This window comes from Sparus aurata, chromosome 3, assembly GCF_900880675.1.
Source record: "Sparus aurata chromosome 3, fSpaAur1.1, whole genome shotgun sequence".
NCBI lineage: Eukaryota > Metazoa > Chordata > Actinopteri > Spariformes > Sparidae > Sparus > Sparus aurata.
Window position 1 is genome coordinate 22,983,249 of NC_044189.1, and position 13,546 is coordinate 22,996,794.

General features: G+C 41.5%; 1 protein-coding gene across 1 annotated transcript in view; it reads right to left on the minus strand.

Moving 5' to 3' along the window:
* The window catches only part of csmd2 (CUB and Sushi multiple domains 2), a 268,624-nt gene that overhangs the window by 218,726 nt on the left and 36,352 nt on the right, over nt 1–13,546 (minus strand). The window contains exon 3 of the mRNA XM_030411628.1: nt 7,983–8,095. Coding sequence (XP_030267488.1) covers nt 7,983–8,095 — 113 coding nt within the window. The remainder of the gene's footprint in view (nt 1–7,982; nt 8,096–13,546) is intronic.

The window sequence follows — 13,546 nt, forward strand, 5'->3', positions numbered from 1 at the left end:
TCCCAATAATCCAGCAGGAAGACAGTGGGATACTTGTAGTAAAACATCACTGCATAGTAAATAAAAAAAGAGAACCTGAGATTAATATTGTATCTAAGTTCAAACCTGTAATTACAACATTATACAACCTATTATTTCGGTTGAGTGTGTCCTTGTTTCATCTACATTAAGAGGAACTTCATTTTTGGTGAAGGTGAACCTATGCTTGTTGCCAGAACAATGACAAAAACAACATAACAACAACCTCCAACTGTGTGCTTAACCTTTAGAAGCACTAATCTCATGTTAAACTAGTGCTTACTGATGGAACAAGAGCTACAGAGAAGCACATGGGATAACAGGATAAGGCATCAATTTAGAATATATGAAAAACGGCTGTATTCTTTCTTAAAAACAAATATGGAGGCAAACTAATTAACAATAAGAGAATAATTGGCATGATTACCTTTGAGTCTTATAGAAACTTGTTCACTTGTGTTAAACCTTCTTTTGTTTTTCGTTTTCTTCTTACACAGTGATGAGGATTTTATGCCGAAAGACTGCTCTGCTTATATTGTGAGAGGGCAGTATAACATCAATATAGAGAAGACAGGGCTGCAATATTGCTGCTGAATGATGCTGAATATGTAATCAAAATGATTCAAACGATCAATGTAAATTGCTATTTGGCAAACAATTACTTTGTGCATCTTTCCTAATGAAAGACAATTTTATCAGCGCTAGCAGCATCAACATCTGGGTATCTCTTAGGTGCTCAGCAGGTTATAAAGCCCCTTAAGCCCTCCCTTTAAATTACAGACACAAACACACACACAGGGACATAATGCACCCCCCCTAAGTGAAATGTGTAATAGCCCCTGTGGAGGAAAAATAGAACATTAGAGCTGCAGGATCTGATCCAGGTTTCTACTCTTCTTTCGCCGCTGTCATCACACCTTCATTTGGCCCACTATCTGACTTAAGGGGAAGAGCCTCATTTTTCAATTAGGCACTAGACTTACTCATGCTCCACTGCTTTCTCATCACCCTCATCTACTTGCCCCACACCTTCCTCTCTCTCATCCTAATAGGAAAGAGGGAGAGAGAGGGGGTAGGGAGCAGATAGAGACACTATTGTAGATCAGATCTGATGGACGCGGGAGGTGGCTGTGTGGCTGGAGTGAATACCTCTGCTGCGCCTTTGATCACTTTCAAAAAAAAAGATTGCGTATTGCGAATTGCTGTTAAACCCTCTTTTATCTACTAACTGGCTGGATCACATTTAACTCTGATTTCCCTTCTTGAAACCCCCCTCGTTAATGCCAACATAGGATCAACTACATTGTTTGAATGCATTTGTAATTAAATTTAGACTCAGATGTAGATGTAGTATTTACAATAAGTAGTAGGACTTATTGTAAACATACAGTCAGTAATCAATTTAAAGAGGGATAAATTAATACAAGCAAGACTGGTTGGAAAAAAGTATACAAGTTACTTCATGAAGTATTTCGTGTATGTCATTTTCTTCCTATTTCAGACACCTGCAGTGACTTAATGCTGAGGAGGCAGACAGCTTGAGTCGTGCGGCGGGGCTGGCTGTGTTTTTTTCTTCAGCTGACCCAGTTGGGAGGCACATTGAATATGCAACGAAGACACAGACGGAAGAGAAACTTGGCGACACATGACTGAATAATCATCACGATACATTCATATTCAAAAGAGAGACAGAGAGCGAGTGATACCATAAGGCGGGAGGCAACAGAACGGGAACCGCAGAGGTGGCGATCTGACGTAGAGCCGGATAAAGGGCAAGGGAGGACTGAGCAAGGAAAGAGAAAGGATGGAGAGAAAACAGGCAATGGTGGAGCACAAGGAATGCAGTAAGACATGAACAGATAAGAGTTCTCTTCTATTCCCGGTAGATAGTTCAGAAGCTCAGAAACGTTCCTAATTCCCTTTGCCTCCGTTAGCTCCTTCTCTACAGATTATACATGAATAAAGAGTTTGCAAAGAGATTGAGAAGAGAGTGAGAAGAATAAGACAGAAAAAAAGAGTCTGGTGGTTGCCATGGTGATGAGAGGGGAGAGATTCCAGAGTGGTCTCGGCCATTACGCAGTGTGTTGGAGAGATGGACTGTGCAGCACTTAGGCTTATTGCAGTGTGGGCTGAAACAGAACAGATATCTAATATAGACGAGATGGGCTGACACCAAAATGGTGGACAGTAAGCACAGTCCTAATAAAAAAGAGCCTGTAGAATACTGAGGCTTTACTGCCAAAAGCTGTTCTGAGAAAAGCCAATCAAGCCAAGAAAAAAGAAAGATATTTATCCCATTTGAGAAAATGGAAGGACATCAAGTGAGTAAAAGCCTCACACACACACCGAATGGCATCTACACAGAGAGACGGTAAGGCACACAGACATACATGCGCAAAACCATAATCGGAGGTACATTGATCCCCTCCCAGTGTGTAACAGTGCAACCACTCTATTACTACAAAGCCAAGAACAACAGTTGTCGTCTTTTGGCGAGACAGTAGGTCATATGGAATCAGCGAACACAATAACAGCTAAAGATAGAACAGTGGTTTCCTGTCCAGTCTGCAAGATATAAAGCATAAAACAAATGGAGCAAGCTTAATTTCAACATTTTTTTTGTCTTAACTATAATAGCCTAAATTTCAAACCACATAATTGCTGATGTTTTCTCAAGCAGTAGAGGATTAGGAAAAGTGGAGAAAATGCTCAATTTCTCCAATCAACTCAATTTTAATTCTGTAAAAAAGGGCTACTTCTGCAATAATAGAAGACAAAACAGGCTGGTTACAAGCCAAGTCTGCTTCACAGTATTTGTTTAAAATTAGAGATGCACCGATCAGGATTTTTGGGGCCGATCACCGATCACCGAAAGCAGAATCTGCCGATCCCGATATTGCCGATCACCGATCACAGCGTCAAATCCATAAATTCTTCTATATTGTTGTCTTGTGTAACTTTCATATATTCAATTAATGATTCTTTTTACACAACATTGACATTGTATTATTAAGTATAAAAATTAGGAGATGAGAAAGTATCATGAATAAAACCACCGTTTTATTGCAGGCTGAGGCAATGTGCAATATTTCACACTCTAGAGACTCTCTTAGAGACAACTTGGACTCAGCTTACATAGAGTAACTGTAGCTTACTAGTGGGAATGCATGCAGTCAGGATGGGAATTTTGTCATTTTAGGGGCAAGTCCATTTGGCCTTCACTTTTTTTTTTTCAGGGGCACCAAAGCCACATGACAGGGCACAAAGGCCACTGAGTAAAATGTGTTGATTTACCTTTCAGACTGATACCATAACATCCTAATTTATAATAAGACATGGATTATGTATTAAAACATTTTTTAATACCAAAATCAAGTTAAAGTTACATTAGAAAGTAGTTTTTGTTAAGTAGGGTTAGGGTGAGGGGATTTTTGTGACACCACACTGAATATTAGTGTTATTGAATATTTCTCCCAATAGAAATTCCCCCAAATTATGGCAAAGCACATTTTTTCCAGACAAAAAAAATGTAGAATAACCAGCAGGAGACCACTGATGTGTGGAGTGATTTTGGCGACACTACACTCTGAATAATAGTGAAGTTATTGAATTTTTTGTAGTTTCTCTTTTCGGTGTTGCACTTTGTAGACGGTCCCTGCGCCCTCGTCTCACAGCCGGCTGACCATACAGACCAGAGTTAATGTCCAGACGCTCGTTTTGATGAAAATACGGTTGTAGCTCGTTGTCTTCCTCACTACGGTAGGAAAGAGCCGTCGTTTGTGTTTTAACAAGGTTTCACTTACCCGGGAATTTCGAATCTGTGAATATATTTCCAACTTAATAAATCAGTTGTTATCCTACCACATAAGTCAGTTACGTATCATGTCAAAACCCGCTGCGCTCGCTTTCGCACCTGTACTGTAAGTTTCGTTCTTCTGTTTCGAGACGCTGCTGCTGTTTGAGAGGCTTTCACGTGAAATCATCGTGATGATGAGACTCCACCTGCGCGAACTGCGGACTCACTGAAGTTACTGTGAGTGACTACTGTGCACTCAGGTGGCTGTAATTAAAGGCAAGCTCGCTACGCTGACCGGGCCAGGGGCACAGAGGCCACTGAAGCCGGTACGATGAGTTTTTTTTTCAGCTGCATCAAGGCCAAAGTGCTGGGCAATGCCGTGAAATTCCCACCCTGCATGCAGTCAATGCACTGTCTCTATATTGAAACGTCATCTGATTGGCCTGATTTGATCTATTTTGAGAACTCCAATCAAAACCGATAGGGGCATTATCGGCCGATTGCGATCGGTTGCCGATCGATTGGTGCATCTCTATGTAAAATGAAGTGTAACAAACTGCGTTAAAAAAATAACAACTATTGAGAAATAGAGACATGAAATGTGTAGCCTGTTTGTGCACTGGCTTAAATACAATTAAGTTTGCTTTTTAATCATGTCATGTCACAAGTGGGATATTTCATGCTAAAGTGCATGTTTCATACTTTAATATCTAAACCCTTTCACTAATTAGGATGGAGACGTAATTTATATTTCAGGCCACATACTATAGACAATAACAACTTGAGTTTACCCACAACTAGCAGTAGTCCCAACAATGGAGGATATCAAGATGAAACATCCGATAGGTCAGACCACTTAACAGTTACGCCTGAAGTGACAACAGACATTAACAAGTTTGTTGATATCACATATCTCTGCAATGCAAGTTATCCACCAGTTGTCTACCCGGAAGTGACTGCGATTCTGTCCATAAGCATTCACACACACACGCGCGCGTGCATGCTCACACAACTACATGCTTTATCGATTAGCTTATAGAAAAGATGACAGCCAATGATTCCAGTGTAAAAATAAGCGAAGCTAAACATCTGGCCGCTCAATTCGGACACACTTTGCAAACAAAGGCAGAGGCATGAGACAGCTGCGTCACAGCTGTGACACAAGCAAGCTGCAGTCTGGTTAATACCAACCTACACAGCTGGTGTTCCTCCCCTTAAAGTTTAACATGAACTTTCCCTTAGGTTCACAAAACATGCACAACTTGCATTGCTTGGGGGGGGGGGGGCACAAAACCTGATGGGCAACCAAATAGCATTAATATGGAACACACAGGTAAACACGTCATTTGACAGGTTGGTTACAGTATAACTTGGTCCATTAAGGAGTGTAGCTATTCTTAGACTGAGCCATGGACACGCAATAATACGCTGTGCTAGCTGTAGAATTCCATTATGCAAAGAGTCTTGTGGTTGTCCATCAAATTTTACTTCTATAAAAAAAAGGCAAATTGTGCAGTAAGAGAAGACAAAAAGAGACAGGTTATGATCCTATTTTGTCTGGGAATATCTTTGGAAGAGTAACAGGCTGCCTTGAATAACAATTGCGTAGACAGAGAAAAACAAAAAAGAAAAGAGTCATCTGACGAGCAGAGCTCAAGCCACATGGAAAACTATCCGTGAGAAATGGCTGAAGGGGTATATACAAGACATGTAAATTGAAAACATTATAAAACTACCGGCCGACAGCCACCAGATACTGGTATCTTCCTCAAAGATGAAACAGTTAGATCATTATGTATATTCGTTGGTCACTGCCTGCTCTCAAACTTGTTTCCCGCTGACCAGTGTGCACTATTTCTGACTATGAACTAATCAAATCAAAGCGTAACTGTGGCTTTATGCCAGTGGCTTCTGGTCAAGCTGACTTCACACAAAGCAGCACAAAGCCGCTTCTGTGACATCGTCATGGTGTTTCACAGCTTCCTGGGTAGTTCAATAGCAGAAAAGTTATTTGAAACTTAATTTTACTCCTGCCTGACAGCAAGTCCAAGCCTGCCAAATAATACAAAGGAGAAGAAAGCTCTGTTGTGGAAATTAACTGGGCAAAGTTTAAATCAAAACATTAAATCTCCTTTAATCTCTAAATGTTAAATGTTTCAGACATTATAATATCGCAGAAAATGGCTGTTGTGGAATATTTCTTTTACAGAAAACAAATTTGGTTTTGGCCAGAATGCAATACACCCAGAATGTATAGGATTGTTTGTTCAACTGTGCTGCTTTTACCATCCGCCCAATTTGAAACCTTTCTGTTAATTACAATCAGTAACCAGATAAAACAGGTCTAACCACAGGATGGAGATTCATTATCTTTGGCCTTTGTGGCCGGAAGCCCAAGCCAGATTTCAGTGGTACAGAGAAGAACCTATGTTTGCAATGAGGAAATTGCCAAAGAGCTTCAAAGGAAGAGCAGAACAGAACATAGCAGAATATAATGAAAAGAAGCAGAAAAAGGATGCAGTTTCATTTCGTGTGAGGAATACAGAAAATAATACTAAGATTCATTTGTGTAAATCTTGTGCTATAAAGGCCAACTGTGTGTGGTCTTACATCCACTTAGTTACAGTGAGCTGGTGCTGTGCTTAGCATATCTCCTGTATTTCTCACTCTCCAATTAACATTCACTCTAACCCACAGGGCAGCACCACGTGTCAGCAGGGCCTCTCTCTCTTCCCATGTGGCACGGGTCATTGCAGTTGGTCTCTCCAGTGTCATGTGAGGTGGGTGACAGGTAATTATGCCTTTGCACTGATATACCCTGGTGCTGAACAGGCTTGATATGACTCAACCAGTCTCCCTGGGACTGAAGATTTAAGATTTACATTATTTTACATTACTCGCTTAGCTTTATAGTGTGTGTGTGTGTGTGTGCCATGGACTATACAGAAAAACGTAGAAGGCGAAGCAGTAACTTAAGAAGAGCCCGACTGGGGCTGATCCCGGTATTGTTGTTATCAAGCTGTGTGGTTGTAAGTGAACATCCCTCATCTTACCCTCCTACACAGGGGCCACTAAATATGTATACGGTCCTCTCTTGAGCGCGTGTTTAGTCTGTCAATTCTGAGCTTCCTTAGACACATGACAGTGTGTCTAAGGTAGCGGACTTCATGGAAGAGGACTTCCAAGGTAGCTAAAACTAAAAAAATTCTTTATATCATACATTAATAAAAAGAAAATGTGATTATATTCCATTTCTGCCAAAAGATCATTTACACTAGACCATTAAATTACTTATAGTTCACTGTTTTATAAAAGTTTCTACAGAAAAGAAAATTTGCAGCAAGAGACAAAAGCATCATCCAAGGTCAGAAGTTAGACGTGTCTGACAGTTTTGTTTCCACTAGTGAGAAACAAAGACACGACGCCCCAATTGCCTCCCAGTGGAGTTAACAAACAGTCTCTTTGCTCTTTTGTCTTCGGTTTTATCTAGTCACGCAATGTGGTCATAGGCCTCCCGAGTCGCTTGATGTTGCTTCGTCGAGCCACATCCACACACTCACATATCTCAAAAAAGACTGACAAACTCCTGTCAGGTAATTAGCCTAATTAGTCACTCTCTTGTATTCCCTTCCCCTCCCTGAGCTTGCCTTTCCTCCTGCGTGGGTTTGAAGCGTGCCATTATTAATATCATCTTGCCATGGGTCATAAAGCATTCCATGTCACAATGATAAAGGTCCTGGCCATGGAAGGGAGAGATGATAACCTAGCTGGAAAGAATGCCTTTAAATTAAGCTGTCTGATACATTTAGTTTAGTACCGGCTGCTTTTTGTACAATAATGTGAGTTATTGTAGATACCACATTCTCTCCTTCTCACTCTGTTGTTATATACTATTATATATAATAATTGGCAGATTGTGTTTCTCTATAGCACTGAGACCTTCACTGTTAAGCTATGACACACAAACATAAGTGGCTGAAGGTTCCCTCCTTATTGAAAATTATAGAGCAGCATGATAGAAATGTCACAATTCTCTGAAGTGAACTATGATGCTTATTGCGCAAGTGCACTGAGCTTAAATTAATCGCGTCATCATTTACAATCGAGGAAAAAATCTAACATGATCATTTTTCCTATGGATCAAAAACAAATAAGGAAGTTCTGTTACCTTCATAGACAGCTTTAAATCCCTGCCCGCTGACTGCGTAGTCAGACAGCAGCCACAGTGTGAGCCTGGAGCCTGTACTCACAATGGGTGAAGGCAGCTGGAACCCCGTTAACCTGAGAACAAATGGACAGAAGGACAATAACGGTCAGATGAGAGAGAAAAAAAAAAAAAAGATCCAATCAACAGCACAGTTGGTTGCAAGGTCAGGTACAAAGCCCACTTCCATCAAGCCAGCTGTTTCCTCAGGCATTCAAGGATAACTTTTTGTTTAACGAGGCTCTGAATCATACACAAATTAATAAAATGCCAAGACCTCAACAGGACAGAAAACCTCAACAGATTTCTCTCCATCAGCAAAGACAAAGTGACTGCAGTTATGTGTCCTCAGTAAATTAGAAACACAGCAGCAGGTGTGGGAATTAACAAACAGTTGAATGGAAATAAACATAAAAATTGTCAGTCTTGAGTCAACATCCATGTCTCATAACCATCCAGTACCTTTTGGAAAAGCAATTCAACTTGAACAGAAAATGTTCACTATTCATTTGTACCAGTGATGTCTAAAGGTTTCTTAAGCGCTCAATTCCATTTTCAAGCTGGAGATCATGCTAAGGCTTGTTTCACCATCAGTCACAGTGCAATTCTGATAATCCACTTGTGGCTATGTGGGCAAGATAAAAAGTGAAGCTGCATTTATCAAACTCCTCAGAGTAAGAGGTCCTAACTTAGATAGAGTGGCACACACTTGATCCTAGCTTTAGGTTTAAGAAAAACGAATATATTTCAGCAGTGTTCAATTAACCATACCACTTCTAATATTTGGGAAAGCAGCAAAGCTATTTCAACTGCAGTGATTATTTGGGCCAGATCCAACAAAACGGTTGTTCAGTAATTGTTTAATTCAAAATATGAATTTAAGAATTTATGCAGCAAAGCAGTTTTGTTGAATTCATCAGTGTCATGTGTCTGAAACAGCTCGATTTATAAAGCATCACATACAATCCTCTAAACACAGGTGACGGTGACACATGCTTAATTAATCCCTACCACAGTATCAACATGTGTTGGATATGTATGCATGATCTTTGATGTGGTGGCCAAGTGACCCAGGTGTGCATGATGCACAGACGCCCCTGGTCCATGACAGCAGAACAAAGGCCTGCCTAAATTACTGCACATTTAACAGGACGTCATTAGGCACAGTGAACACAAAGATTTATAGCTCTTGTCTATATCTTGATCAAGGGATAATATCACTTGACTGAATTGTGTAAGGAAAATGTAATTCAAGTCACTTTCTGGCAGTTAAGCTATTTTGCCTAGTTGCACAAAGTGATGATATTGTCTGGTCTTTACCGAGACAAATAGTAAAAGAAACAGGGATAATTTTTTTCACTTTAAGGTTCCAAGTGTGTGTGTTGAACTTCAATGTCATTCACCCTCAAAGTAAAACTTATAAAACTTGTGAAATATATCACATGTTGCTATGTGTACGTTAGCATGCTAAAGTGATTCAATTGCTAATTTTCTTGCAGGTGTTTCAATGTCGGTTGGCCTGATAAGCGACAGTTTAACAGAAAATATCAATGTTGAATTGTCCCTAAAATAATATCCCTTATGTCGAACCCGCCTTATCTTCATGTTCTATTACGAGTCACTATTATTTGAGCATTGTCTAGATAACCTGGCAATATCAATAATGAAGCTATAAAGTTAAAAAGTTAAAACAAAAACGCAGGCTGACTTAACGTTGACAATGAGGCGGAGAAAAGTCAAACTCATAATTCAACCGAAATGCTCCATGAAACTTACCCTCATATATATTCCATTATGACTTCAACGTGGTGTACGCGGTGATAACATATGCTTAAATAGCTATTAAACAGCTTTTATCCTAGCAGCGCTGGCCTCCCACCCAGTTGTTCAGTACAGTAACTTAGGCAGTTACTCACCAGCTGTAGCTTGCTAGCAAATTAACCAAGCTAGCTAACGTAACGTTGGCAGTTAGCCACACTGCTACATTCAACGGTTATGCTCAGATAACCATTATGTAAAATTGAATGCACTAACTTTACAGTCCCTCTCTCGGTCATGTTATACTTTTAGATAAATACTGTACTGTACTGGCAAGGTGCTGTAGCAGTGAATGCTATCTATCTAACATTTAACATTTACCTGAGTATTTTAAGTGTCCAACCTCTGAATCAGGGTCGGCTGAGGAGAAGATTGTCCTTACAGGCTGTGAAAGTAGGCCGAGGTAAAAAAAAAAAAAAAAACAGGCTATCAAGGGTCTTATTTAGTGCTTCAGATATCTCCAGCCACTGTCACCATGATTTAGCTTCTTACAGTAGTTTGTAGCACTCGGGATTAATTAGTCCTCCTGGATCAGTTAAATCAGGGATGGATTTCTCTTTGGTGTGTCTGAGTGTGTGTGTGTGTGTGTTTTTCAAATTAAAAAATATATATATATATCTGTAATTATCCACTATTATCAGAGGGTCCCACTATACCAAAGTTTAAAATTGCTAGTCTCAGTCATATATAATCTTGGTTTAAATGACAATATCATCACTAATGGCTTTACTGATCATAAAAAACGATAATTATACAGTATTTTCTGATGTCCTTGTCACAATAGAATAACCCACTCAAGTTACTGTCAATTCAACTAGTTTTTAAGAGGTAGCGGCGGATAGAATCACCGCGTTTGGAGATGTTTATTGAAGTACTGTGGTGAGTAGTGCGGCAAAGAAACAATGTTTTACTAGTAAAATGATGGTGGAAATAAGTAATATAGTTTTGAGTAATGAACCTTGTCTTATTAGGGCCAGCTTTCAGCAGCGGCTTTAGCAGCTTCAGCTATTAGATCCATTTAACATGCTTGCCACCCACATACTGGCAGCACTCACATACACACTCGTGCTAATTATAAAACAGGTGTCCACTGTCCATTTGTTGCCAGTCACCACCGGTTGATTCCCCTCTGCGTGGACATGACTGTGTGCGTGCCTGCTATAGATCCCTGATTTATGGAATCAGATGAAGGACACACCTTCACCTTCCTTTTAGCTCGTTCTTAAAATGTCTCCCTCCCGAGTGCCACTTTAATTTTCACTCTATGTTCCCACATGCGCTCTCTCACCGCATGTGAATCCCACTCTATCACTCTATCCCTCCCTTTTTATTTCCCGGAGTTAGGCGAGGCCTCAGTGTTTCACTTAATCCTTAAGTACCACATCGAGGGTGGGGGAAACAAATGCAAAAAAAACTCCCGTGCGGGAAAGATGAATCGGACCAAAAAGGGGGTAGGACGTTAATATATGCATGATTTCACTCCTCTCTGAGAGATTGTCACGGTGGGATATCAGCTAAACGATGGGACACATGTTCATGCAAATAGCCCCTTCGCTGACCGCAAATTGAGTTGGAAGGCAGCCATCTTGGTTCAGAGGCGCACTGCGGGGAAGGGGAGGTTGATAGTAGGGTATGATGGCTGGAAGGAGGGTGAGGGATGTCCACAAACTGGGAGGGATTTCATGACTCATCCGAATTGTGATCACCTGGCGATCATCCACGCTCAAAGAACACAAAATGGGTACCGTCAGAAAACACACAAGAAAACTGGCTTGACATGGGAGGGGAGATTAAATATTGCAATGTGATATGGGCTGTAGCAATCTGAGGCGCGCAGCCGGCATTGGGAAAAAGCCAGCTGGGGGATTGCCTGCTATCGGGGAAGAGATGCGAGATATGATTGCAACTGAGCAATACAAAAAGAATAGATTTGCAGCGCAGGTGTCTCAAGTGAGCGGTAAATTGATGGAGGGAGGACGAAAGAGAGTGAGACACAGAAGGAGAGAGAAGTTAAAAGAAGCAGCATATTTATGGGAAATCATTGGCTATATCCTACCGCATGGAAAGCTGAGGGCCTCTGAGGAGAAGGATTGAGATAAATGTGCACGGCCGCATTGGCAGTTTATGCTGTATGTGTGTGTTAGCGTGTGCACGGACAGAGCAGAGGTCTATTAAGCGGGCTATCCACCTGACTGACCTCTGCATCTTCTCAATGGAGAAACCACTGCTTCCAATTATCCCACCACTACCCATCTGAACCGGAGAGGGAGCGAGACACACTGAGAGAGCGTATGTGCAGCAAGACGACTGCAAAAGGAAAGTCGAGAAGATATTGTAATGAGGAGATGGAAGCGTTGGGGAGCAGCTTGAGGGGGGGCAGGATATGAAAAGTAGGGAGGTGAGAGAAACATCATCAGTATGTGGGAATGTAAAAAAAGAACTCCAAGCATGAGCTTGAGTCGAGCGGGGATGAGTCACGGCGAGAAACTCCTTCATTAGGCTCTAAAGCTATTCAGGGAATCATGCTCGCACACGCACACAGGACCGCACACAAGCAGTTTTTATTCATTTGAACGTTCGTGTGCGAGCGTGTGTGTGTGTGTGTGTGCGTTTGCGATCTCCCTCCAAAATATATGCATGTTTACAGCTGTAAACAGACAGAGACTAAATCAGGTCACTCGTCCTTTAATCTTATTCACTCAGTCAATGTGTGTGTGTGTGTGTGTGTGTGTGTGTGTGTGTTTTCTCGGGTGAAAGGTAAGCAAAGTGCTGATCCAGCGGATTTTCCCCTCAGAAGGAAGAGCGTTCGGGGGGGGGCGGGAGAAGAAAAATAGATACAGCAGCAAGATTTTGATGGCTGAGTAGAGGGGAGACATTAGCCAATAAATGATGTGTGGTAAGAGAGGGACAGGGAGAGGGGGGGAGATAAAGTGCAGGGTGAAGAACCATGCGTGTGTTTTTATGTGTGTTTGCGCGAGTGTGTACTCTTTTCTATATGGGACCCTGTGCAGCTATTACTTGTCAGTGGTCAAGGCTAGGGGGCTGATGCGTCTGCTGTGCTCTGTAAGCCCCAACTCTCCACTGACTGCCTATCACGGTGACGCCGGTGCTGAGATGTAGCGGCCCAGAGATTGCAACACACACACTCACGCACAGGCACACACACACACGCACACACACACATACAAACACACTGTATGGATTTGGCAAAAGGAAAATATTCTTCCATTGCTAAATTAGACTCTTTAATGTCGGTTTTAAAAGGAAATATATATATAAAAAAATGCTTGGATCCAAACTGTTGCTGTTCAGTGTGTGTGTGTGTGTGTGTGTGTGTATGCACCAGTGTATGACTCATCACTGTTTCTGCGTAACAGTGAAAGAAGCTGACCGTGGAGCCTAGTGGAGGTTAAAATGTCACCCTGTTCCCACACAAACGATTTGATTCCTCCGACTAACGGGAAGAACTTTCACAGCAATTACACTGTATTTCTATCAGCCGTCTTATCCCTTTCCTTTCGGCTAAGCTGTAATGTACCGCGTCACTTTGCCCAAGGGCGTGATCTGGCCTTGATAGAGTTTCATGGCTAGCCTTCAGCTCTCTCGATTTCAATTTGAATCCCTCTCATTTCATCTGCAACCCTGCGAACGTGTAACCAGTGATCAGGCCGGTAAGTAGCCCTGCAGGAGAGGAGGATGCTACAACTCCT